Source organism: Stenella coeruleoalba (assembly GCF_951394435.1).
Source record: "Stenella coeruleoalba genome assembly, chromosome: 3".
In the NCBI taxonomy this organism is placed as follows: domain Eukaryota; kingdom Metazoa; phylum Chordata; class Mammalia; order Artiodactyla; family Delphinidae; genus Stenella; species Stenella coeruleoalba.
The window spans coordinates 53,136,536-53,161,919 of record NC_137148.1 but is presented as its reverse complement, the minus strand read 5'-3'; the positions used below and the strand labels follow the sequence as shown (position 1 = coordinate 53,161,919).

The 25,384-nt window shown below is 40.8% G+C and overlaps 1 protein-coding gene across 8 annotated transcripts in view; it reads right to left on the bottom strand.

The window, feature by feature from the left end:
* The window catches only part of MAST4 (microtubule associated serine/threonine kinase family member 4), a gene marked incomplete at its 5' end in the record, with an annotated part of 568,435 nt that overhangs the window by 152,698 nt on the left and 390,353 nt on the right, over positions 1-25,384 (bottom strand). For 2 of the 8 annotated variants that reach the window (XM_079916431.1, XM_079916432.1), the window contains one exon: positions 6,867-7,278. The exons of the other annotated variants lie outside the window; for them this stretch is intronic. In XM_079916431.1, the coding sequence (XP_079772557.1) occupies positions 6,867-6,958 (92 nt within the window). Of the gene's footprint in view, positions 1-6,866; positions 7,279-25,384 lie in introns of those variants that run through there. 8 annotated transcript variants of the gene reach the window in all.

Here is a 25,384-nt window from a genome sequence, read left to right as displayed (position 1 = left end):
GTAGAGCAACGAATAGCCCATGCGTCCCCAGGGAGCATATGCTCCCCATTCTAAAGCTTGGTTTTTAATGGACTTCTTTTGAAATCTACTTTTTAAGGTCTCACACATTTTTCTCTCTCATTCCTTTCCTCCTCCCTCTTTCTGCTTCTCTCTCCCCTCACAAAAGACCTACAAATTCAGGGGCAAAACAAATGATCTGTCATCTCCTGTTGTAAACCTCCCACTAGAAGCTTGAAGCAATATTTCTGAGATGTGCTTATTCCGGCTCACATCCTTTGTGTCTGGCCAGCCTGAAGACCCGGAGAACACGCTGCTCCGGTGTGGGGCAGCCAGGCTCTGCACACAAGTCACTCAGAGAGCTGCTGGGAGCTCCTAACCTGGGGTCTCCACGTTCTCCTCTCCCTCAGGGGTCTCCCTTATTAGGCTGGGGGAGGGGTGCAGGAGTGAGGGCCTTAGGCACCAGTGCCGATGTCAGAGCTAACTAGAGACAAGATGGGAGGATGACAAGAGGAGAGGACGGAAGGGCGAGCCCCGCAGTGATGGGCAGGCCTGTCCCACCTGCAGAAAATGCAGTCCAGAGCATGAAGACAGAAAGATGAAAGGAAGCAGTTACGAAACAGGCCTGGGCAAAGCAAGGAGTGGGAGGAAAACGGGTGCAAAGACTCGGGGAGGGGCAGAGCCTGCAGGTCAGGTGTAGAGAGGATGAGAGCATGGATGTGAGCGCCAGGTTTCAGCCACTTGTGGAATAGGCTTGAGGGGCGGGGCGGACAGCGTACCCTCCCTCCATCTGTACTAGCCTCAGATTCAGGCTCAGGCAGAGTCAACGAGGGGGCACGTAGGGGCTAGAGACCCTCAGCAGAGCAGCTCCAACTGTAAACATGTCAGAAAGCAGATACTCAGGAGACTGGGGAAAGAACTTGAGCTTCCAGAGGGGAGGGGAAAGGAAGCTGTCATTGCCTGTCTGGGTGATGAAGCGGACAATAAAGTGAGCAACACTGAGTAAGGGGATATGATTCAGGGAGGAGGGCTGACGGGCCAGCTGCGAATGTGCAGAGGCTGGTACACAAGGATGTGTGGCTGCTGTGCTTAGCTACCCACAGAGGGAGGGGTGCCACCCATGGTCTCCAATGCCTCGCTTACTTCACTCCTGCTTTCCTGGCTCCTCCCGCCGCCCTGAGCCCACCCCTCTGCTGCCGGGGTTCACGCTGAAGTCACCAGGACTCCCCAGTCGTCAGACACAACGCACACCACGGTTCATCTCCGTGGAGCGGTAGTTGATCATTCTGTCGGGATCTCTGTGAGAACACTCTGCCAGCTTCCTTCCCTCTTACGGGACTCTCCTCCACGTCTCCCTTCCAGTTCCTATCTGCATCTCTGCCCACTCCTTAAATGGGGCATCTTTACCTCTCCCACAGATTAATCTAACATATTTCTCATGGTCCTAATGAGGACTCCCAAGCCTCTTATCTCTGGTCCAGCCTCCTTGAGTGCCCTGGACCTACCATCCAACCGCCTGCCTTGAGGCTCGCTCTTTCTTGCCGCAGAGCCTTGGCTGTTCCCAGATGCCTGCTCCCAAGGTCTTCCTGCCGACGGCTCTTTCTCATCCTTTAGATCTCTTGAATATTACCTCTTCAAAGACCTTCCCCGACCACACGATCTAAAGTAGTCCCCGCACTGTCACTCTCTCTTCTCAGCTCTTGCTTACAGCCTTCAGAACACAGTGACCACCACTTGACTTATTCAGATGTTGGTTTATTTGTGAGGCCCAAGCATTCTGTCTGGTTTACCTCTATATCCCCGGCCCAGCACAGGACGCTGGTGCTGTACCAGCTGAATGAAGGAATGGAAGCTCCACGGTACTCAGCACACAACAGGTGCTCAATAAATGTGGATGAAGGAGCCTCTGGGGACACAAGGGGCGAGTACAAGTACTTGTGTCTTATATGTACAGGTGATTCTCCATTTCCCTGGTTCCCCAAGTAAAAACCCCCAGGGCCATTGTGGTATCTTTCTTCATCCCTCAGAGCCAATAGCTCATCACCTTCTCCCAATTTTATATCCTTAATATCTCTCAAGGCGTAATCTCACCACATTCTTTGCTCAGGCCTGCAAAACCCTTTAGAAAGGCTACCGCAATAACTTATTCATTGGTTTCGAGGTCCCACCCTCTCTTCTCAGACCTAAACTCCCCAAGTGCTGCTAGACATGTCTCTCTCCCACTGGATAAAGGCCAAGCTCCCACAAATACCAAGTATCTCAACGCTCCTCCTCAGTCATTATCCACTACTCATCCCCTTGTTGTAATGACAGTAACCGTATTAATAATTGGAGTTCATTAAGGCTTTTCGATGTCATTGCATTAAGCATTTTATACATATGAACATATTTTAATCTTTATACCAATCCTATGAGACAAGTAATTTACTTGTCTCTACTTTATAGACAGAGCAACTGAAGTCCAAAGAAGGTAACTTACTCAGTATACAATATCACAGAGTTAAGATTCGAACTCAGGTAAACTGGCTTCAGATCAACCCTCTTAACCATTGTGCTCTATTATGTAGCCTCTCTAAACTTTATGCTTCAGCAGTACCGAGTTATGCTTCTGGTTCTTTATGCTCCAGCAATACTGAGCTATGTATAATCCCTTGAACTCTGCTGTTGCCAAGGCCTCCATGCCTTCGTACACACCATTTCTTTCGCTTCCTGGGAAGGCCTTGTCTTCCTGTCTGATAAATACCAATGTACCCTTCAAAACCTCCCCAAGGTTTTCTATCTGGTGCATCTCCCGGCTCCTTTGTACCTGGTAAATACTTCTTGATTGCCCTGGTTTGCAATGATTCATCTGCATGTCTTCACTGAAGGCATGCCTATGGCTTTCAGCTTTGGGTAACAGTGCCCAGGCAAACAACAGATGCTCAATAAACGTGGATTTAACTGGGCTTTCTGTAAAAGGGGTAAGCACGGGTTAACCAATATCTAACATGCCAAGGCAGGAGAGAAGCATATTCCGTGCTTTTTAAAGACATATATTCATGCTCAAAACAAAAGAAAAACTCACCAAACACTACAGATGTTTCTGAAGAGAAGATGCAGTGTGCATAAAAATTCAATGCCTTCTGACAACTACAGCAGTTAAGGATCCCTGAATGTACCTGCTGTTCATTGTAACTGCTGAGTAATGTGAATTTAGCAAAAAACAAAGCAAAACCAAAATAACCTTTTATCCCAAGGTTCTCAGAAAAATACATCTGGAACCTTTCTCAAAGTGATGAACTGAGTCACAAACTACCCAATGGCCTGGGTAGGATTGTACTGACTTAGGTGTCACTGAGGTTTGGACATTATCACTTAAGCCCAAAGAAAACATGACAGATTTCTGACCACTGAGGTTAAAAATCAAGCATCTTCTAGAGTCTCTAGACTTCAACGAAACTAAAAGCGCACTTCAGAACTAAGCAGCAACATTTCTAAATCAATGGTAGTCCTTTCTTCACAGTGAGACATAGAGGAGATAGAAGTCAAAGAGAAGTCTGATCCCTTCTGCCTCGAAATTTTTAATCCAACGGGAAAGGAAAAGATGTTACAAACGAATAGTAACAAAAAGCAGGCAAACTAATTCCCATCCTGCCTTGCAAGGGGATCCTGAAGTGAACGGAGAATCCGCAGGTCTATGAAACTCACAGCCTCTAGAACATGCGATTCTTACTTCAGTTTAAAACAACACATTTTCGTTTAAATACCCTGTTCATTCAGCCTAGATGTTTGTCCCTCAGAGCAGCAGGTGAATGGCTGTATTGAGACTACCTTGAGGAAATGAAGGAGGGGGAGAGGTAGGCCAAGCCTATCGTAAAAAAGGAACCATTACCAATGGAAATGTGAGCTTTACAGCAGAACATCGGACAAAGTCAGTGTGCCTCCAGACAACCCAGCGTCTGCCGCAGTCCAAGCAAAAAGGAAGGAAGGGAACAACGTGATCATCGTTGGGACGCAGCACAAGTCAGCCAGGCTTTCGGTGCATCAGGACCTGTTCAAGAGTCTAGGCCTGAGAGTCAGTCTGTAGGTGCCTTTCCCCAAGAACTCAGGGAGTTATGGGCCCATGCAGGGCTTTGAGGTGGAAGAGAAACCTTAAAAGTGTTCCCATGAGAGGGCAAACCAAACAACCAGAGCCACGCTGAACTGGCAAGGCAGATGCGATACAGCAAAACCCCAAAGTCCTCTGTGTTGGCAATTTCTACCATGATACAGATTTAAGGGAAGAGTCTGAAACCATTCAGCCTCTCTTTTGTCTAAGTGGTACCAAACATCCCATCCCTAGGAGCTCCAAGATGCTCATTCACAGGCTCAAAGCTGGATTTGACTCTTTGATAGACGCAAGAAGCTGATATAAAGAAAAGGTTATGATGAAGTCCTCTGGATTACAGTGTAATCAGAACAAGCAGCTGGGATAAAATATGCAAAATGAATGATCTGTCGAACAAAGTCAGCAAATGTGCAGAGAAGCAGCCAGGCTTGGGCAGGAGAGCTGTTCCAAGGGCCCAGGCACGTCCAGCTGAGGATGAGGGCAGGGCACCCTCACCTGGACAGTGGGCACAGCCTCAGGGAAGCTGGCAAAAGGATTGGGCTACTTGGGAAAGGAGAGGTCCTTTTAAAAGGGCAGATTTAGGGAAACTGATCAGTGCTGTAAGAAACAGGGTTAACGTGGCACTTAGAGGAGGAAAAGGATGTAGAGCAGTTAAGGGAGGTCACAGAAGGGGAAGAGTCACACTATAAGCGTACACTTCATGTCCTTACGAAAGGACGCAGAGCCAGAACTGATCACCGTATAATAAGAGAAAGCAATGGCCACGTACACTGACCCGGAGAGAGGGACACCTGCCCGTCACCTTCCTGAAGCTACCTAATACACAGAAGGCAGTTCCAGCCCTGTGAGACCTGTAAGTAGATGTATCTAGAGATGATCTTCAGGATATATATTTCCAAACTCCATGAATCTAGGAAATCCCAAATAACAAACAGGCTGTGACAACCTCTACTCTGAGACGGGAGGGAAGAAATTCCACCTCCCTCTCTGTATCACTAAACTGAAGATACGGGCCCATGACTTGGGGAATGGACACAGCCCTCCCACACCCTCATTTGGTTGGGAGGAATCCAAGTTCCTTCAGAACCTAGGCTCTTTGCCAGTGTGAGCTGTCTAAAATGGAGTGCTCTGGGCTGGATAGATACTGTCCAAAGGCCATGGTCAGACCAGCCTGAGAATTTTTTATGGATTTGACTCAATAATAGTATCAAACAGGTAGGTGCGGGGAAGAAAGATTCCAGATGCTTTTCGGTTTCAGACACATGGGTGTGATGCCAGAGCAGACTTATCTTCCCAAGAAGTGGTTCTAGGTGAGAGTAGCAGCTGCATCACCGCCAGGGCTACGTCACTCAGACATATTTAAGGGCTCCTGACAAAGAAGTTATAGGATTTACTGCCATGAGGAGTAGGGACCTGGTTCAGGAACAGTAAGTATCTCTTCAACTGATTCGTTGTTTGGGGGGTTTGGTGCACGGATGACACAGCCTGTTAAAAAATGACCAATACCAAAAGAGTGTCTCTGAACATTATAGCAGAAAAGCACAGCCACCTTATTTAAAAGACACAACTTTAGAATCATATGGTTTAGTGGGACTAATATTGTTCAAGTTGCATTAAAAGGTAAGTATAACTTAAAAATCGACGCAATCATGCTCTCTCTCTCTCTCTCTGAGACACATACACACAAACACACACACACGTTTGTTTGTGTATGTATAAACAGCATGTGTCAGGGTATTCCAGGACGCTTCTGAAAATTAAGAAATACCATGAGAAATGTCAAATGCAAACACTACTAAGTTTTCCAAAGTATTATGTATTTGCACTTATGCTACAAAAAGTTACTGGTATAACCAAACAGAATGAACCATCTTCCTGTGTTCTTTAAACACTGGAGCATAGAGATGACTCTACCAATCTGATAGCCAAGCATCCTGTTTATTTGACTGCATGCACCTTTGCCCTCGTGCATGTTCACGTGTATGTTCAGGGCGAGTTTTGAAGAAAAACAAAGAATCTATATTTACACAACTCAAAGGGTGTGCCCCTCTAAAACCAAAATCATGCCACCTGTCTGTGCTGGACACAAATGTGGAGAGAGAAGAAACACCTGCTTTAAAATCATTTTCTCTCACCCAAGTGTCAGCAACTAACTCTCAACTGTCTTTCACTTGTGGCATGAGCTTCACCTTGATTTTAAAATCTTTCTTCTTTTCACCTGTTCTAACAAATACATGTTACAAAATGAAAAGGCCAGTCTACTTTTAGAAATAAATGTCAGCAAATCAATTTTTAAAAATGCAAAGTTATGCAGACGTTTCTCTTTAAGCAGACAATATGAAACAGACAAGCTTGAGCTATCTTTGAATCGTACATTTGCATCGTATAAAGGTTAAATATTTCATAGAGGGAAGCATCTGAAAGGCTCTACACAGAGTAACAGAAGCTCCACCGCCTGAGTGAATGAAACGGATAAATGATCAGATCAAAGAGAGGGAAAAAGTATCTCCTCCCCCTTCCCTTCTCTCCCCACCACTCACAACTCAAGGTCTGACTCTCCACATTTCTGAAGAACTCCGAAAAGCACATTCATCAGCGTGACCCAGGAAAACCACAGAGGAGGCAACACCTGAACCAGGGCCCCCCAGCAGAGTATAAACTTTTCAAACTGTAACCCAATCAACAAAACCCCAGTTGCTAAGGGGGCCCAGGCAGCCGGGCAGCCTCCTAAGCCAAAGCATTCATTCCCTCTCCAGGCTAAAAGGACCCCCAAGTTTTTTACCTTTGTGTTCGCCGAAGCCTGTTCCCACTCCTCAAATGAGGCATAGTAAAGTTTGAGAGCACAGTCCAAAAATTTGGGTCAGACATATCCATTTCTTTCTCGCTTCAATTCACTGTAGGTTCAAGGCCATAAGACCAAAACGGAGGGAGGAGGGGGAAAAAAAAAGACAAAAAAGATCCCAATTATCTACTCACTGCCTCCAGAGGAAACGTGCTGCGAACTGTGATCTCAAGAACAACTTGGAGCGTGAGTGAGAAGTACCCGTCCTAGCCTTTAATCAACACACAGCTATTTCTCCAAGGTTCAGGAAACTTGTTTCCTCCTGGGTTTGCCCTCTCCTGGTCAGCCTTGGCCAGCTATAAACAGTAATTACAAGAGTTGGGCCGTGCGTTCGGCTCAAAATGTTGTCTGTGTGTGATTCAGTCCAAGGTACTTTGTCATCTGTTTGGCAGATACCATTTGCAGCTCCTGCGGGGGGGTGGGGATGGGCAGGGGAGAGGACTAGTTTAAGTCTTTGGTTCCGGGAGGCTGGCGCTTATCAGCAAAACCATTCAACATCCGAACATGCCCAGTGCTGAGCTTCCTCTCGGTATCTACATACAAGGAAAGGAATGTAAATGGAAAAAGCTCCTCTTCTTCGCCCCTCCTCGAAAAACGGAAACTTAAAAGCACTTATAGAAAGCTGGCCTGTTGGCGGACTCCAGCCGGACACCTTTGTGCAGCCTCAGCGGGAAGGGGCCAGGCGGCGGGACCGGTCCCCACCGCAGACACTCCCCATAGGAGCGGGGCCTCATGGGAAAGGGAGCAGACGGGACCGGTGCGTGAGCCCAGGAGGACTGGGACACCCTAGCATCTCCCGCCGCCGCGCCCCCAGCGCGGAGCCCCTAGTGGATCGGTCCCTCCAAAGAAATTAAACCCAGCGCGATCCGGAACCCGGTGGAGTGCACAGCGCACACCTGGAGGCTGATGCGTGATTCACTGAAGACTGGATCACCAGGAAAACACTCCAAGAAAGTCAGTAATGGCTCTGCCGAGGGACGCTGTTTGTCGTGTAGGAAAAGCACGCCGAGGGAATGCCACACTCACCTAAAACCTCAGTAAACTTTATTTTTGAGTTTACATCCATTTGATGAATTGCTACAGCGCACACCTGTCTGGCTTCACCCTATCTAGGGACTGGTCAACCACTACCTGTGAAGATACGACCTGGCACTTAGTTAACCAATGCTAGAATCATTTTCCTGCCATGAGTGTTAAGACTTTGAAAGGAAGGAATGAAGGGGAGGTTGAACCAATGTTACAGTTATTCATTTTGAAGAAAACCACAGGATTCCAATAACTCCCCAAACCCACCAATGCTTATGATTAAGTATATAAAGAAAACACTAGAATTTAAATTAGCTACTTTAATCTGGTGTAATATGTCAAGAGATAATAAATTTTAAAAAAATGTTTAATCAAAAATAACGTTTTAAAAATGGTTTAGTTCAATCAGTAAATACTGGGAACAAACTTGCTTATAGAAAGATAAGGGTGAGGAGAAAGGGGATGGGGGTCAGCTGAGAAGGGATGGGGCTAAACAAAGAACAGGAGTCTACTTTGAGATGCTCTTTAATCCTGGGGACCCCCAGAAATATTTTCACCCCAAGCACTCTAAGAATTTCTGATGGGCCTCCTCAGATCCTTGAAATCTACAAAGGTAGACAAAGAAGACAATATTTTCTCAATTTTACATGGCAAAATACACTTCACCAGATACTTAGGGACTTGGTCCAATATTTTTTGCCCCATACTAAGCCATGTCTTCTCTTAAAAAAATGCTTTTAAATATCCAAAAAAGTATTTTTTAGAGGCTGACACAAAGATAGTACCACACTCCAGAGCAGAGCTTCCCAACCTCTGCACTGTTGACATTTTAGGCTGGATGATTTTTTGTTTGGAGGACCGTCCTGTGCATTGCAGCCTCCATGATCACTCCCCAATAGATGCCAGTGGTGATCGTCAATAATGTCTACAGACATTGCCAAATGTTCCTTGGGGGTGCAGAATTGCTCCTGGTTGAGAACCACCACTCTAGATAAAGGCCTTCTCTGAGATAGGTAGTATAGAGCATTGCTTAAGAGCAAGAGTCTTGGGTTTGAATTCTGCATCCAACACTTACTGTGACCTTAAGCAAGTCACCTAATGTCTGCCCATTTTCCCTGTTTTTATGGGGTCCATGATAGGACCAACCTCTAAGAGGTTCACACACATAAATGAGATGACATACATAAAGCCCTTCATGCAGTGTCTAGAGCACAACGCACATAAATGTTGGCAATATGCAGAAGCTAAGAGAATACCATGCAGAGAGATGCAAGACTGGAGCAGAGGGCATCCTACATCATACTCTCTACTTTCATGGCACTCTGAAGATGCCTCTACAGGGGTGCTGGTCACACTGTATTACAATTGACTGTTTACTGCTGCCTTTCCTGTTAGTCTATGAGCTTCCTCAAGGCTAAAGTCATGTTTTATTGATCTCTGTACTTCTACAAGCTGACAGTTCCTGATTTATGTAAGCATTCAAGACATGTTTTTTGAAAGGAGATACTTCAGATGCTCAGGTATCTATTCTTTCTTTCAAGATGCCCTGAAATTTATCTGTTTTAGCAGGTCAATTGAGTATCTCAAAGAATCCTGAATTTTTAAGAATCCCAGGAGGATATTTTTAAACTCTAAAGACTTTCTCTTATTGATTCATTTTAATCTATATTCTGTAACTGGAAACAGAAGTGTTAGGCTAACATTCTTCGGGTCTTAACATGGCTTTAAGAAATGTCACAACCAAATCCAGGGGAAACTCTCTTTGAATCCTACCCCCTACCCCATCCCCAAAGATAAGCCCAGGGAAAAATTTTTGTGCTCACTCTTTAGGTATCCAGATAATTACATATCAGAGGCTGCTCAGAGCAGAACAATGAAGCTGGTGAAAGGGGACTTGAAAGTGTGCTATATAAACTGTGGGTTGAAGGAACTCTGGTGAATGTGGAAAAGAAAAGATTTAGGGAACAAGCAACAGCTGTCCTTGAATACTGAAATAACTACCATGTGGAAGGACCTTCAAATGCAAAGATGAAAAAGGCTGAAACAACAAGGAAGGACTTCCTGTGTGGGTGTTTGAGGAGAGGTAAACTGCAGTGATACAGTGAGTGAGAGTCAAGTTCTGGATGATTGAACTCTGGGGCAACTCTGCACCACCAACTCTCATATCCTCCATGGTCCCTCCAGAAAAGCCTACATATGTGGGCAACACCCATAAAAATGATAGCAATAAAATGGATAAATCGATAAAACATTAATTTCTTCTCTTGACTGAATAATACATATTTTGGTCTGTGGGCAGCAGATGTCATAACTCTCTCCACCCTGTACATTTTGGGGAATCCACCGTGCAGATTCTCAAGGTACTGGGTAAAGACCTGAGTATTTTCAACTACTTTAATGTTTCCTTTAAACATTTAATGTTTCCTTTAATGTTTTTTGCACTTCAAAGGCTTCAAGAATTGGGGTTGTATCCAAAATGAAAAATAAAAATTGGTAAAGTGAGTGAAGAACCGGAAATGAATTAGTTAATATAGTGAAAGTGGCTGATCTATTCCCACACTTCTTTAAGAGTAGGAGTAGGTGTGACACTGAAGTGTAACTTGTCTTCTAACCTGTTTGACTTGATTTGGGAACTTATGATTCAGAAGGTAATGCAGTCAGCAAATACAAGAATTAAAATTGTCAGAACTGCTGACATTTTTCTACAGACAAAATAATTATATGAGCAGAAACTAAAGCATATTTTAGTTGCAAATGCAGTAAAACTCTGGCTACGGAACTACGAAGGAATTGAGATTATTGGAAATTCTTAAGACTACAGCCGATCTAGGTCATTATACAAATATCCAGTCAGATTTTCTACTTATTGCACAACTAAGCCTATACAGCAGTGGACAAGTTTTGTGATCCAGAAGGCTCATTCATTTAATCAGGTTGATATTATCAGTCATTGTTTTTATGAGAAAGGTGAATGAGATTGAAAAATAAGCTTGTCAAGCTCCTGAAATGCCAGCTTAAGATGAGGTAAGTATTTAATGAAGGGTCAAATTCTTCACTGTTAACCCCTCTCCTACATATACAAGATTCCAGGTTCTTTTCACTGACTTGAATTCTCTTGTCTATGTTCCATCCGCTGACCCATGCTTATTCAGTAGGGTTTCCTTCACCCTACACAGAACAGCATTAAGGTTAATATCCCTGGAGCCTCGCCTTGAACTTAGACACTATAGGAGATTAAGTCTTCTAGTGTAAGCATGAGGCCTGGGAAGCTGTCAGCTCCCTGCACTGACACGCTTGCCATGAGGCCGTGTCCAGTGAAAAGATACGAGGGCAAGTGGAGTTAATACTGAGTTTCAAAATGTATTCTGATCATGGCCTGGTCTGGGGATTCTGCTATAAATTTACTTTGATCTCTGTCCACTCTTGTCATCAGAGTACGCAGAAGGGACTACATCCCCAAGGCTGTCCATACCTACAAGTGTACTTTGGTCATCTTCTAAATGCTGTCTTGAGAGGTTTGCATATAGGAGTGTGAAGAGCACCTTGCCCATCCTGAATGAGCAATGCTTGTAATCGCTGTATACCTTAAGAACTAAAGCTTAAAAGCTGGGCTAGAAATGTAAAGAAAGTTGCATCAATGGGAACGGGTTGTTAGAAAGCTCTTCTAGAATTACTAAGCAAATTTTTTTGCTTACATTGCTAAAATGTGAAGGAAGATAAAAAAAGATCAATGAAAATTAACTTGTAGGGATAGATCTGAATGCTGAAAAGCTAAGAGATGGATAATAAGTAGGGTTACATCGTGCTGGGCATATTAAAAAAACATTTTTAAACAATATCATAGGGCAAGAGAGATTCAGATTTCTAAAGGGAATAGATAAAACAAAGGAAACCAAATAAAACTGATTTCTCTTTCCTGATAGGTTAGGTAGAGAAGTACATAATCCACAAGGGCAGGTTGAAGGACAAGGTCCGAGAGGGGAAAGGACAGACTAAATATGAGCCAGAATGGGAAGAGAATGTGATATTTTCCTCAGGTGTTCCCTGGATCCCAGGAGAATCGGAGGCTCAGAAAATGTAGCAAATAACCAATAACTTCACAAAATTAAAGAGGAGAGAACAGATAGACATGGGAAATGAAGCACTTTTCTCCCAAATTAGCGACTCCTTGATTTGTACAAAAGATAAGTAGATTAGAACATATGATGGTGCCATTTGCAGTGAAACGGATGCACCTAGAGATTGTCATACTGAGTGAAGTCAAACAGAGAAAGACAAATATATGATTATCGCTATATGTGGAATCTAAAAAAATGGTACAAATGAACCTATTTACGAAACAGAAATAGAGTCCCAGATGTAGAAAATAAACTTATGGTTACCAAGGGGGAAAAGGGAGGGAGGGATAAACTGAGAGATTGGGACTGACATATACACACTGCTATATATAAAACAGATAACTGTATAGCACAGGGAACTCTACTCAATACTCTGTAATGACCTATATGGGAATAGAATCTAAAAAAGAGTGGATATATGTATATGTATAACCGATTCACTTTGCTGTACAGCAGAAACTAACACAACATTGTAAATCAACTGTACTCCAATAAAAATTAATTTAAAAGAAAAAGATATGCATGGTGGCAGCCCAGCTCACAGGACCAGGGAGGGTTTCAGAATCACTGATTGTAAGCATATTACCCTAGCACTCTGTCTACCCTATCACTGACTCTCAAGCAGGGTCCTGGGAGAAGCCCCATAGCCTAATCTCCCCTGGGAGAGGAGTTAGGCTGCTAGAAAATGTGTCATACTTACAGGGCTGGAGGGGGTCATCCTGCAGGAAGGAGACTCCTGGGTGAGAAACAGAGAAGAGTGTGTCTCTCCGTTCAAAATCAGCCGTCTGCAAGAGCCATCAATAAACCAAGCAGAGCACTGGCCTCCAACAGAGCTCAGCAATCCAATTACGGAGCAGAGAGCAATGCTGCGAGACCAACGCCAACATCTGACAAATAGGAAGGCTAACTTCGAGACTGCTTTAAGACCACACTTCCTTGCCACTTACTGTAGACAGCCTTCCTATGAGCCTCCTTCCCCCTACTGGGTTAGGTATCCCTCTATTGAGCTCTGCAACTGAGAGCTCCTGCATGAAAAGTGTTCCCCCACCATATCAGAATCTGTGTGTTTGCAGATCACTCCCCCTTAGAGTAAGAGCTCCGTGAGGGCAGGGGCTGTATCTCCATCTTTTAATCCTCAATACACCATTAGGATGAACGTGAAGACAAGGGATAAAGGGAGGAAGAATTTGCTCAGGGTTAGAAAGATACTTGAAAGCAAGTATTTTTAAGACGGACCCCTTACCTGTTTTAAAAAGCCCTTTCTGTCTATTCCTCTTGGAATTTCATGAGCCCATACCATTATTCATATACACTGTACCTGTGAGACAGGTCTACTGCCTCAGATTTCAAAATCTCAGAAAAGAGACCACACACATGTAGCTGTGTATCCGTAGACACATGTAAATATGTGTCTAACTAGTTTGTATGAAATGCAAAATGCTTTTTGAGTAACAGTGAACCTCAGACACTAATCATTACATTAGACTCTCAATCTGGAATTAACTTCAAGGACATGGTGTTTCTTGATCCAGAAGCTTGGTCTAAGGTACATCATTTCTCATCCAGCTCCTGAGCATGAATTACAGTGCAATTATAAGAAGTGTCAATTAAGTGGGTCAGTGTGGTTATATTTAGCCCTTTAGTAGCTGACACTAAGACCTTTCTGTAATATAAGATTAAGGTTAATTTATCAGTTCTTCTTTTCTTGAATATTTTTCCAGGTCAGGCATCTACAGTTATTGAAAATTATCCCATTAAAATAAGAGGTAAAAATTTCCATTGAAGTACCACATAGGGAACATATACAGACAGAGGTAGAAACCATGTCTTCTGCAGAAATCAGAATTTTATTCCATTCTTAAAGTTGACTCAGATTATTCCACAAATCAGAGGATAATGTGTCAGCGAAGACACAAAATTTTTTAGCCCAGGACTTCTCAAGCAAGCTTCAATCATTGGATTTATTAATTTATATCATTTTTATAACAACAAAATTTTTTTTCTGAATGTTAACCTTTCATTTTGTTTCAATTTAGGTGTGTTTAAACTTTTTTTTATTTTTTTACCTCTTTATTGGAGTATAATTGCTTTATTATGTTGCGTTAGTTTCTGCTGTACAACAAAGTGAACCAGCTATATGTATACATACATCCCCATATCCCCTCCTTCTTGCGTCTCCCTCCCACCCTTCCTATCCCACCCCTCTAGGTGGACACAAAGCACCGAGCTGATCTCCCTGTGCTATGCGACTGCTTCCCACTAGCTATCTATTTTACATTTGGTAGTGTATATATGTCCATGCCACTCTATCACTTCTTCCCGGCTTCCTCTTCCCCCCCAGTGTCCTCAAGTTCGTTCTCAGCACCCTTTTTTTAGATTCCTTATATATGCATTAGCATATGTTATTTGAACAAAATTTTTAAAGAAATATTAACTCATAGGAGAATAAATATGATGTTAAGCATAAAAAGTGATAATATTTTCACTTTTCATAAATCATAGAAATGCAATTAAAACATCAATCAGATATTTTTTACGTGTTTAACTGGCAAAGACTAAAAAAAAGGTAAGACTCAATGCTGGTGAGAGCACAAGGAGATAAATACGCTTTACCAACTTTCTGGAAAGTAATCTGGAGAATGAAAACACACACACTACACATATGCACATGCATATAGACGTGTGTGTACATATACACAGATATTTACATATAAATGTCTATGTGTGCATATATACATATAAATAATATACACACACATATATATTTGAACTAAGTCCGCATTCTAGAAATTATACAAATCTAATTGAGTAAATGCACGAAAATCTATGCATATGAAAATTAATCTTAAAAGTCCTTGTAATAGTATAACATTGGGAAAAACCCAAAGGTACAAGACAAGGGCAACTGTTAATAAATATTGAACAGCCATAAAATGAAATATTATAAAACCAATAAAGACCATTGTGGTAGAAAGAGTAATGCATTCCAAACATACGAGGTTCTAATTCCTTGAACCTGTAAATATGTTACCTTAATAGGAATTTTGCAGATGTGATTAAATTAAGGATATCGCAACGAGGAGATTATCCTATATTATCCAGGTGGGCCCTAAATGTAATCACAAATGTCTTATAAGAGGGAGGCAGAAGGAGATTTGATTATAGAAGAATGTAATATGACACTGAAGCAAGATGCCTTGCTGATGGTTTTGAAGATGGAGGCAAGATCCAGAGTGAAAGAATACAAGGAATGCAGCTCTAGTAACTGGAAAAGGCAAGGAAACACATTCTACCTAGTGTTTCTAGAGGGACCTCAGCCCTGCTGACACCATGATTTCAGCCTAGTGAAAAGGACTTTAGACCCTACAGAACTATTAGAGAATAAATATATGTTGTTCTAAGCCACTTCGTTTGTTGGTATTTGTTACAGTAGCCATAGGAAACTAAAACAATGCTTTTTAAAAATATGTAATAAGTGGTAAATGCTCCTGAAATATTTTTTTTTAAAAAAAGGAAAAAATGGAGTTCTATGATCTAAATTATTTACAATGTCATAAATATGAATGTACATGGATAAAAGAGATGGAAGTAAAGAAAGCATTTTTAGTGGACATTTATGAGTATGGGATTATGGTGATTTTATTCCTCTTTATACTTTTTAATAATAACTCTATATTATTTTTAATTAGGAAGAATCCCTTAGTTTCCATTTGACAGTCTTTTCAGGACCTGAAAGTTCAAGTGCCTGAGAACTTACGAATACTTAGAAGCGTTTACAAACTTAAGACACACACCTTAACCCCAAAATTTGATAAAATTTGATTGCTGTTTTTTGACAAACAAAATTAATGCATTACGTAAAAGCTCTACAAGCCTTAGAAATATATACTAAAATTGCTTTAAAAAAGAATTTTATAAATTCTTTTTTATAAAAGAATTCTTTATAAAAGAATTTTATAAATAAAAATGAAAAATATCTCTTTTCCAGACATAAAACCTTACCTGTCTATGGCAACTGGGCAAATGGGTATTTGCAAAGCTGGCTGGGCTATGAATCCATACTGAGCTTTGTTTTCGGTTGAATATATATGTTATTAGTTGCAGATTGGTCAGGCTGTGCATTTTATGTGATCAGTTTTGAATTCCAGACCTGCTTCCCTCCACTGAGCCACAGATGAAAGCTGTCTTCTTTCATTGCTCAGAAAAATTATATACTCTTTAAAGCAAGCTCAGTTTTAATATTAGTCAAATATGGGTGCAGTAAAAAGTGATGCTCTTAATTTCCAAGAAATATATTAGCTATAATTTGGGATCCCCTCCCCCCAGCACATAGAAACATTACTCTATATGAGGCTAGATAATTCAGATTTTACTGCCTTTACTTAGCTAGACTCTGAGGACTGAAAGGCTGCGACCAAGTTTCTGGTACCAACCATGGAAATATTCTTTGAACCAATGTATTGTCATACATGTCATAGAAGACAACCATATTAATCTTCAAAGGGATCAACAAACTTTCAAACATAAGTTATTCCAGTCAATAAGAGCTACAACAATAGCCAATCATGTCATCCATTATAGTGATAGATGGGAGACAGATGAACATCTATCAACATGAAACAAGAATTATCTCTACCAGTGACTCTTAGGACACAGAATTCTAAAGAGTGCTAATATATCAAGGTTAAAGAAGAACAAGGGCAGATGACATGTACACGGCAGAAATAGAAAAGTGAAGAGAAAAGAGAAAATCCTACTCAAAAGTGGCAGAAAAATACACTAGTTTGGAAAATTAGAAAATGGGAGAAAAGTAAATTGGGAGAGCTTTTACTGTATATAAAGTGATAAAAGAACAACGGTATTTCCGGTTTTCTCCCTACTGGCCTCACCCTGGTCGTGGCCTCCATTACCTCCCGCCTGGGTTAATTCCATTCTCTCCCTGCTCCCCACTCCATATTATTCTTCCAGAGCTGCCCAGCTCCATCGTATGTATATAATCATTTCACTCTCCTGTGAAACAAGATTCAGTAGCTCCCCACTGCTGCAAGCAACATTTCTTCAAGGATGGTTTCTGTCCTACTATGCTTGAATTACCTGGATTGCTTGTTAGAAATGCAGATTTGGGGAGGCTTCTCCAAACCCCCTGATCTAGGATTTCAGAACGTGAAGCCCAGGAATGTGCATTCTACCAAAGTGCCCAGGGGATTCTTATCTACATTAAGGTTTTAGAGGTTCTTCATAGGAAAATCAAAATCTCTTTAAATGGAATACTTGATAGTGTAGTCCCTTGTTATCTCTCCTGCCTCATCCTTTGACATGTGCCCCTTCGTGCTTTATGCTCCAATAAGAGTAAAATATGTACTTTTCAGAAATATTGAATCACCTGAAGCTCCCCAGACACAGCAGCTCTGCCATACCTCATTGCCTTTGTACATCCTGTTCCCTGTTTCTAGAATTTCTACCTCCTCTGCCTGGAAAACTTCTGCTCATCTTTCAAGTGTGAACTGAAAGGTCACCTCTCAAGCACAGTCTGCCTAACTTTCTCTCGCATGCCTGAGTGTTTTTTCTCCTGGATCGCCAAAGCATTTTATGCATATACATTCCTCTTTCACAGCATTCATTCTACTGCGCACGATGACGTGTTTATAGGTCCAACTCTCCACTAGGCTTTAAGCTCTCCAAGTACAAGGTCAGTTTTTATTCATCTGTGTATGCCTCAGAGTACACAGTATATACTCAGCAGAATGCATGGATGCACATACATTATTTTCTAAAGTTAGTTAAAAAAATAAAAAACTAAACCGATTATTTTTCTATTTCCCTAATAGAAGGCTTGTGGGTTTCTACCCACAAGCCCTAGGGGGATGCTTCCAATACCATGTTGGCTTTTGTCAACTGGTTGGATGATTTTTCTTTTAAAGCACTGCCATTATTGATAGCCTTCATGATGATTAATAAAAAGAACAATAGAAATTTAAGTCTATGATTTTTAGGCAGATTTTAATGACTCACTAAGAAATGAATCAAAAAACACTATCAGCTTTTGACTTTTCCTTCACAACAAGTATGCCTGAAGTAAAGTTACTTTGTCTTCCTTGAAAAAAGTGACTAAAAACTGGAACTCAGGCAGGGTGACCTTTATCTGAGGCTGGAAACTCAGTCCTACTGGGGACATGATCGGCACAAACAACTCACTGCTGTGATCAGAGGAGAAGCGAGAGCACCACAGCGGTAGCGCTCAAGGTGTGCAACCTGCTGAAGACCTCCTCGCAGCCCGGGACCCCCGGCTCAGCTATGTCAGCTTCCACAGGAAGACCTTCCATCCTATTTAAGAGGAGCTGCAAAGGTGAACAGACACAGCCGATCTGAGCAACCCTGGACAAGCAGCCTCCTCTGTCCATCTCCTGTCCTAGCACCTCTATTCCCCTTTGGCAAATGCCCATTCCTACATCTCAGTCCTGCTCTTATTTCACAGTCAACCAATCCCATCTGAGGGTTTAACTAAGGATTAATGTTTCAGTTGATAATATTGAAGATGCGACTATTTAGCTGGGTTTATATTTTCCATTTTTTTAAATTGAAGTATAGTTGATTTATAATGTTTCAGGTGTACAATAAAGTGATTCAGTTCTACATACATACATATATATATATATACACACACCACACACACACACACACACACACACATATATATATACTTTTTCAGATTCTTTTCCATTATAGGTTATCACAAGATATTGAGTATAGTTCCCTGTGTGATGCAGTAGGTCCTTGCTGTTTATCTAGTTTACATATAGTAGTGTGCATATGTTAACCCCAGATTCTTAATTTATCCCTCCCTCCCCTTCCCCTTTGGTAACCATAAGTTGGTTTTCTGTGTCTGTGAGTCTATTTCTGTTTTTAATTTGTATCATTATTTTAGATTTCACATTTAATTGATATCATATGATATTTGTCTTTCTCTGACTTACTTCACTTAGCATGATAATCTCTAGGTCCATCCATGTTGCTGCAAATAGCATTATTTCATTCTTTTTTTATGACTAGTTAATATTCCATTATGTGTATATACATACATATATATGTCACATCTTCGTTATCCATTCATCTGCTGATGGACATTCAAGTTGCTTCCATGTCTTGGCTATTGTAAATAGTGCCTCTATGAACACTGGAGTGCATATATCTTTCGAATTAGAGTTTTCACCTTTTCTGGGTATATGCCCAGGAGTGAGATGACTGGATCATATGGAAACTCTATTTTTAGTTTTTTTAAGGAAACTCCATACTGTTTTGCATAGCGGCTGCACCAATTTACATTCCCATCAACAGTGTAGGAGGGTTCCCTTTTCTGCACATAGCTGGGTTTACATTTTCAAGAGGATTGAAAGTTTTAGAGAAAGGTACAAGGAGTAGGTGTGGGGCAGAGTCCACCCCCGACTGCAGGAGTCTGAGTTCAGTGGATGAGGGTACCAATCAGAATCTGGAGACGAGTTTCCCAATGAGAGGTGGCCATCATGCCATCTCCCCACTGCTTTTCATTAGAGAAAACCAGAAGTGAAGACGCAAAATCTCGCCCTGATATAGATTCTACCGTCTCTTAGTTTCCACACAAGCATCAAGGGTAGAAGACTTATTAAATAATTATGCAGCCACCAAAAGTGATCATTATAGATTATATAAAAGCATGGTTATTTGTAACTTGAAAAAGACAAGAGAAAAAGTTTAACTACAGTATGATTATAATCATATGAAATCACGTATGCATACAGAAAAGGATTTGTAGGCATCACAGAAAACTGAACACAGTTCCTCCTAAGTGATTTATTTCAGTCTTTTATTCCTGCTATTGTTGTTTTAATAAATATGGAAGAACACTGTAAATTTTAACAGTTATTTCCTAGTCTTCAGCAACTTGCTCCACGATTATATCAATTCGCCTTGCTGCCAACTCACCTTCCCCGAAACAACTCTAACTACCTTCAAAATAACACCGCCTGATGCAAAACACACAGAAAAAGCAGGAAGGCTTGGGCTACCTCTGGTGGAGGCTCGGGGAGGGATAACCTTCAGTTGTTCACAAACACTAAACTATAAGTTGCCAGGGGCTAAAACTGAACATCTGGACATCTGGAGTGGCATTTGATACCATCAAGTCCTTTCTCTCCCCTTCAAAATAACCTGTTCCTTCTACTTATCCTTTTTTAGAGTCTAGTACCACAGCTTTAAAAACATAACTGCAGAATTCATGGCTCTCCTAGATCCATCTACTGACTCTGTCCCAGAAATGGGATCAGATATAGCCAGCTCTCCGTAACCGCTGTTTCCCCATCCATGGGTACAGAGGGCCCACCATCCTACACCATCTTATAAAAGGGACATGAGCGTCCACAGATTGTGGTGCCCATGGTGGGTCCTAGAACTAATCCCCTGTGGGTACTGAGGGGTGACTATATGGAATTCGGTGGGTTGCCAGGTATCCATAGAGTACATAAAACATGAGGTATTGTTTGTTACTTTCAGCCTTTCTGGGGAGCAAAGCCGGCTGCATATAATTTTCATAAATGGAAAGCTCTGGCCCAGTCCCACAAATCACAAAGGCCTTTTTAGTATGTGTTTTAAAAATATTGATATAAGTCAAGGCATGGAAGTTCTGAGTGGATCTAATACCCACCTGTCAACAGGTGGTCAATGGGTTGAGCCCACTGGTTAGCATAAGTAGGCAAACAAGGACAATTTTGGAAAGGAAGGAGGCAAGAAGTCTTTGTGACGTCTCATAAGTAAGTATCACACCATAAATTATTGAATTTTTCAATGTGCTACTTCCAAGGGAAGCAAATGAAAGAACAAGTGGGAAACAATGAACAGATGAACAGACCAGAGTATGTAAACCAGACAGCCAGGTTTTATAAATGCATACTAAGTACCACAAAAATGTGTCCTTCTCCTATGCCATTGGCCACCTCAGAGGAGATTAAGGCATAACTGCTTCTTTGAATGATACAGGAATTTAAGGTCCTACATTTCAGAGTCATCATGTCTTGAGAAGCTTCCACTGCAACAATTCTGAACCTTGTTTATTTTTATTTTTCATCCAAAGACTCGGCATTTCCAGAGGGAATAACTAAAATCTGTGCTGTTTTCCTACAAATAGCCCAGTAAATAAAACAATAAGAACATCTCCTTTGCCAGTGAAATCATATCTAATCTACCTGTCAGATTCCTGGAAACTCTAGAATAGATTCATATCTCAAAGTTTCCAAGAGTAGTTAAGTAACTTTAAAAAAAAATCTCATGGAGAAATATGACCACATAAATGTATCATCACCTGAGAGATGAAGGAATACAGAATAGTTGTGGTCACATGGCTCTTTAAATTTGGGTGTGAAAACTGACTTCATAAATAGAATATACTTCTAATTAAAATTTATTATTGATTTCAAAACAAAACTCATAGAGAGAAAGAGAGAGAGAGAGAGAGAGTCAGCCTGACTTTTCTGGCACTGACTACAGATTAAAAAAAATTAATGAAAATGAGACATGGAATACAAATATCATTTAAAACATATTTAAGATAAACAGTATAAAAATTCTTTTATTTTAAGGAAAAATATTGATCATATTTTTACTTATTCTAGAAAAACATTTCCTTCTTTCTTGGTTGAAAATGCTTTTACTTAGTGTGAATGTGTTTAATTGCAGACTCTCGGGAACTCTCTTAAAAAGTTCCTCTGAAACTGTATTCCTTTCCTTAAAGGAGCTGGTTTCAACATGTCAGTGGGGGAAAACAAATAACACTTCACCATATAAAACAGCATTTTCACAGGGCTATGCTTGTGTGCCAATATGAGTTTTAACCAAACCCACACACCTGCGTTGCTGTTGTGTATCTATTTCCAAATATTAAAGACTCTGCCCAGTTTGCTTGAGTAATTCTGGGCTGACACATACTTTAGTGACGCAGTGAGAACCTCAACTGATCAATGACTGGGCAAAATCACTGTGAAGACAAACAGCTTTCCCCAGATATTCCACACTGTTGCTATTTTTAAAGACTCGATGAGCTTATCTGGTTTCCTAAAGGGAAAATAAGTAGCCTTAACCAGATAATGTATAAATAGGGGTGGAGGAGAGAGACATGGTTGAAAGGTGTTTCTGAGAATCCAAGAAGAGAATTCAGGGCCATTTAAAAAACATCAAGGTCCTAAGAACTCTTACCTTTGGAAGTCACAACTGACAAACTATCAAATGTGTTAAAATACACCCAAATCACATATTAAATCTTTTTTTCTCCCCTGTGAGATATGTGTTAAGTATTTCACATTTTTGCTTTATAGCTAAACTAGTCATCACACACACTTGCGAATTCTCATGAAGTGCGAAGATCTAAAATAGGAATTGTTTGCAAAGATTACAATTTTATGAATGTTAAATTTAACAATTAATAAAGTGGATATGTTATGTTGACAGACAAATATTCCTCTAATAAAGCTCTAAGCACAACCTGACTTCAGACATGGAGTCAGGTTAAAATGTGGAAAAAAATGTATGTTTTCGTGGATAAAATATGGTATAAATTTTGATTCTGCAGTTTTCTTTTTGTGTTTTTTGAACAAAAACACCTTCCTCCTTTGCGTCAAACTTGGCATAATTCTACGAATGTCTCTTTGTGCTCGGGAAGCTGGGTATGTACGGAGAAGTGATCTCCCATAGGGATGAGAACACGGATTCTGGAGCCACTGCCTGGGTTTGTCATTACAGCATTGATCCTTATGAGTTCTGTGATCTTGGATAAGTGCCTTAGTTTTCTATTCTATAAAATGAGAATACGAGGACTTACAGCCCAGGACTGTTGCTAGGATTATGTTAGCATTTTTCGAGTGTTGAGAACAGTGCCTGATATTCTAGAAATATTAGTCATGTTACTGTTATTTCAGACCTAATGCATGAAATGGTTCTGGAGGAATCACTCACTTTCCCCAACAAAGCTGCTTATCTACTGGGAGCTATGTTGAAGGAAGTAGATGGACCCCAATTTCCAGGCAGATATATCCAGATGCCAAGTCCTGGACCAGTGTCCTTATCTTCCTTTTCCTTCCCAGAGATTGCTCTCTATGCTGGGAGCAGGAGTGATCCCAATGCTAAGGATAGGTCCTTCCAGGTTAAGGGTCAAGGAATAGGCACAGGATCAGAGAAATTAAACACCTGCTCTCCCCAGAATAAATACTAGAGTCACCTCCCTCTAGTGGCTGAGATAGTCAATTACAACTCCCCCAGCCAACTAACCTTTTTTTTTTTTTTAACATCTTTATTGGAGTATAATTGCTTTACGATGGTGTGTTAGTTTCTGCTTTATAACAAAGTGAATCAGGTATCTGTTGTAAAGATAATAGAGACCATGGTAAACTTAAGTGAAAAGTCCATTCTAAGCCAGTGGAGAGCAAGGCACAAAATAATAAACCAATTAAGTTTTTTCATAAAGAATTAAACATTTGCACAGTGTCATAATTATTAACCGTAGCATCACAAAATGCGCAACTTTAATTAAATGTAACCCCATTGTAGGTATTTAATACCTACTTCATTGTCCTCTAAGTGCAGCCAGTGTAATCCACATGATAAATAGCTTTTTCTTTCCCTAAGTTTTTCTAATGGATTGGGCTCATTAGTTTACATAATCATCCCTAAAACTAGGACAGTGCTCCCACTGTCTCTGTGTAGTAAAATATTAATCCTACCAAACCAAATATTTGACATGATCTGTTAGGCTTGGAGTGTTTTCCTTAAACCATTAACTTCTCAGGGGTATGAGGAGACAGGGAAAAAAAGAAAAATACCACATCTTTCACCATAGTTGTGTTACATAAGGAATATATAACAAAGAGAAATGGATTTTGTTTAAAAGTATTGAAATTATTTTTTAGCAGTTTATGTCCTAAACCATTGCAGCCACTCAGACATCCAGCTCTTCTGAAAGGTTCTGATTTTAAAAACACAAGGCACATGGTTCATCAGCATACACTATGTGCTGTATACTGATGAAAGGTTACAGCAAATAAAATGTAAAAGTGTGACTACTTTTTCATTTATAAATTCACTTAAGAAGGCTAAAAAATGTCAACCTACCAGATAAAGAAGATCTTCCTGAAACAAAGCGCTCCTGTTTTTTTTCACATAAACTTTATACACACATATACACACACTTGACTTTAAAAAACTTTTTATAAAATACACCCAATTAAAAAGTGTATTTCATTTTTATTTGTTTCCTCCCACCCCTAAAGAGTGTATTTTTTCTCTCTTGCTGTTAAATACACCAACATCAAGAAATATTTTTTAGCACATAAAGTACCATGAAGAATCTAGTAAATCTACATAATTTCATACTCACTAAGATAATTGAGAGGTGTGTAAGAATACATACATGTGCATGCATATTTGCATGAAGTAAAATATTGCATTGGAGAAGGAAGAATATGAGTTTTAGAAATTTTTATTTGATGTGGTGTCAATTCATCTAAGGAGCGATATTCTCTCAGCACTTGCACCCACAGGGCTAGAAATAAGCCGTGGAAAAGAAAAACTGATATGCACATTTACAGATTCTCTTTCTACACTAAAGATCAATTATTTCTCTGTTTAAAAACCAATGATCCAGACAAAGCTAAACATACTCTTACCATAAAATCCCCAGCAATTGCACTCCCTGGAATTTATTCAAAGGAGTTGAAAACTTGTGTGTCCACAAAACCCTGCACATAGATGTTTACAGCAGTTTTATTCATAATTATCACAACTTGAAAGTGATCAACATGTCCCTTAGTAGGTGAATGGATAAACTGTGGTATATACAGCAATGGGATATCATTCAATGCTAAAAAGAAATGAGCTATCGAGTCATGAAGAGACATAGAGCAATCTTAAATGCATATTACTCCGTGAAAGAGCCAATCTGAAAAGGCTACGTACTGCATGATTCCAACTAAATGACATTCTGGAAAAGACAAGACTATGGAGACAGTAGTGGTTGCCAAGGGTTGGAGGCTGGAGGAAGGGGTGAAGAGAGGCAGCACACAGGATTTTTAGGGCAGTAAAAATACTCTGTATGATACCAGAATGATGGATACACATCATTACACATTTGTTCAAATCCAGAGAATGCACAACACCAAGAATCAACCGTGATGTAAACTATTATGGACTGAGGTGATAATGATGTGTCAATGTGGGTTCATCGATCGTAAAAAATGCACCACTTTGGTGAGGAAGTCAGTAACAGGGGAGGCTGTGCATGTGTGGAGGAGGGTGTAT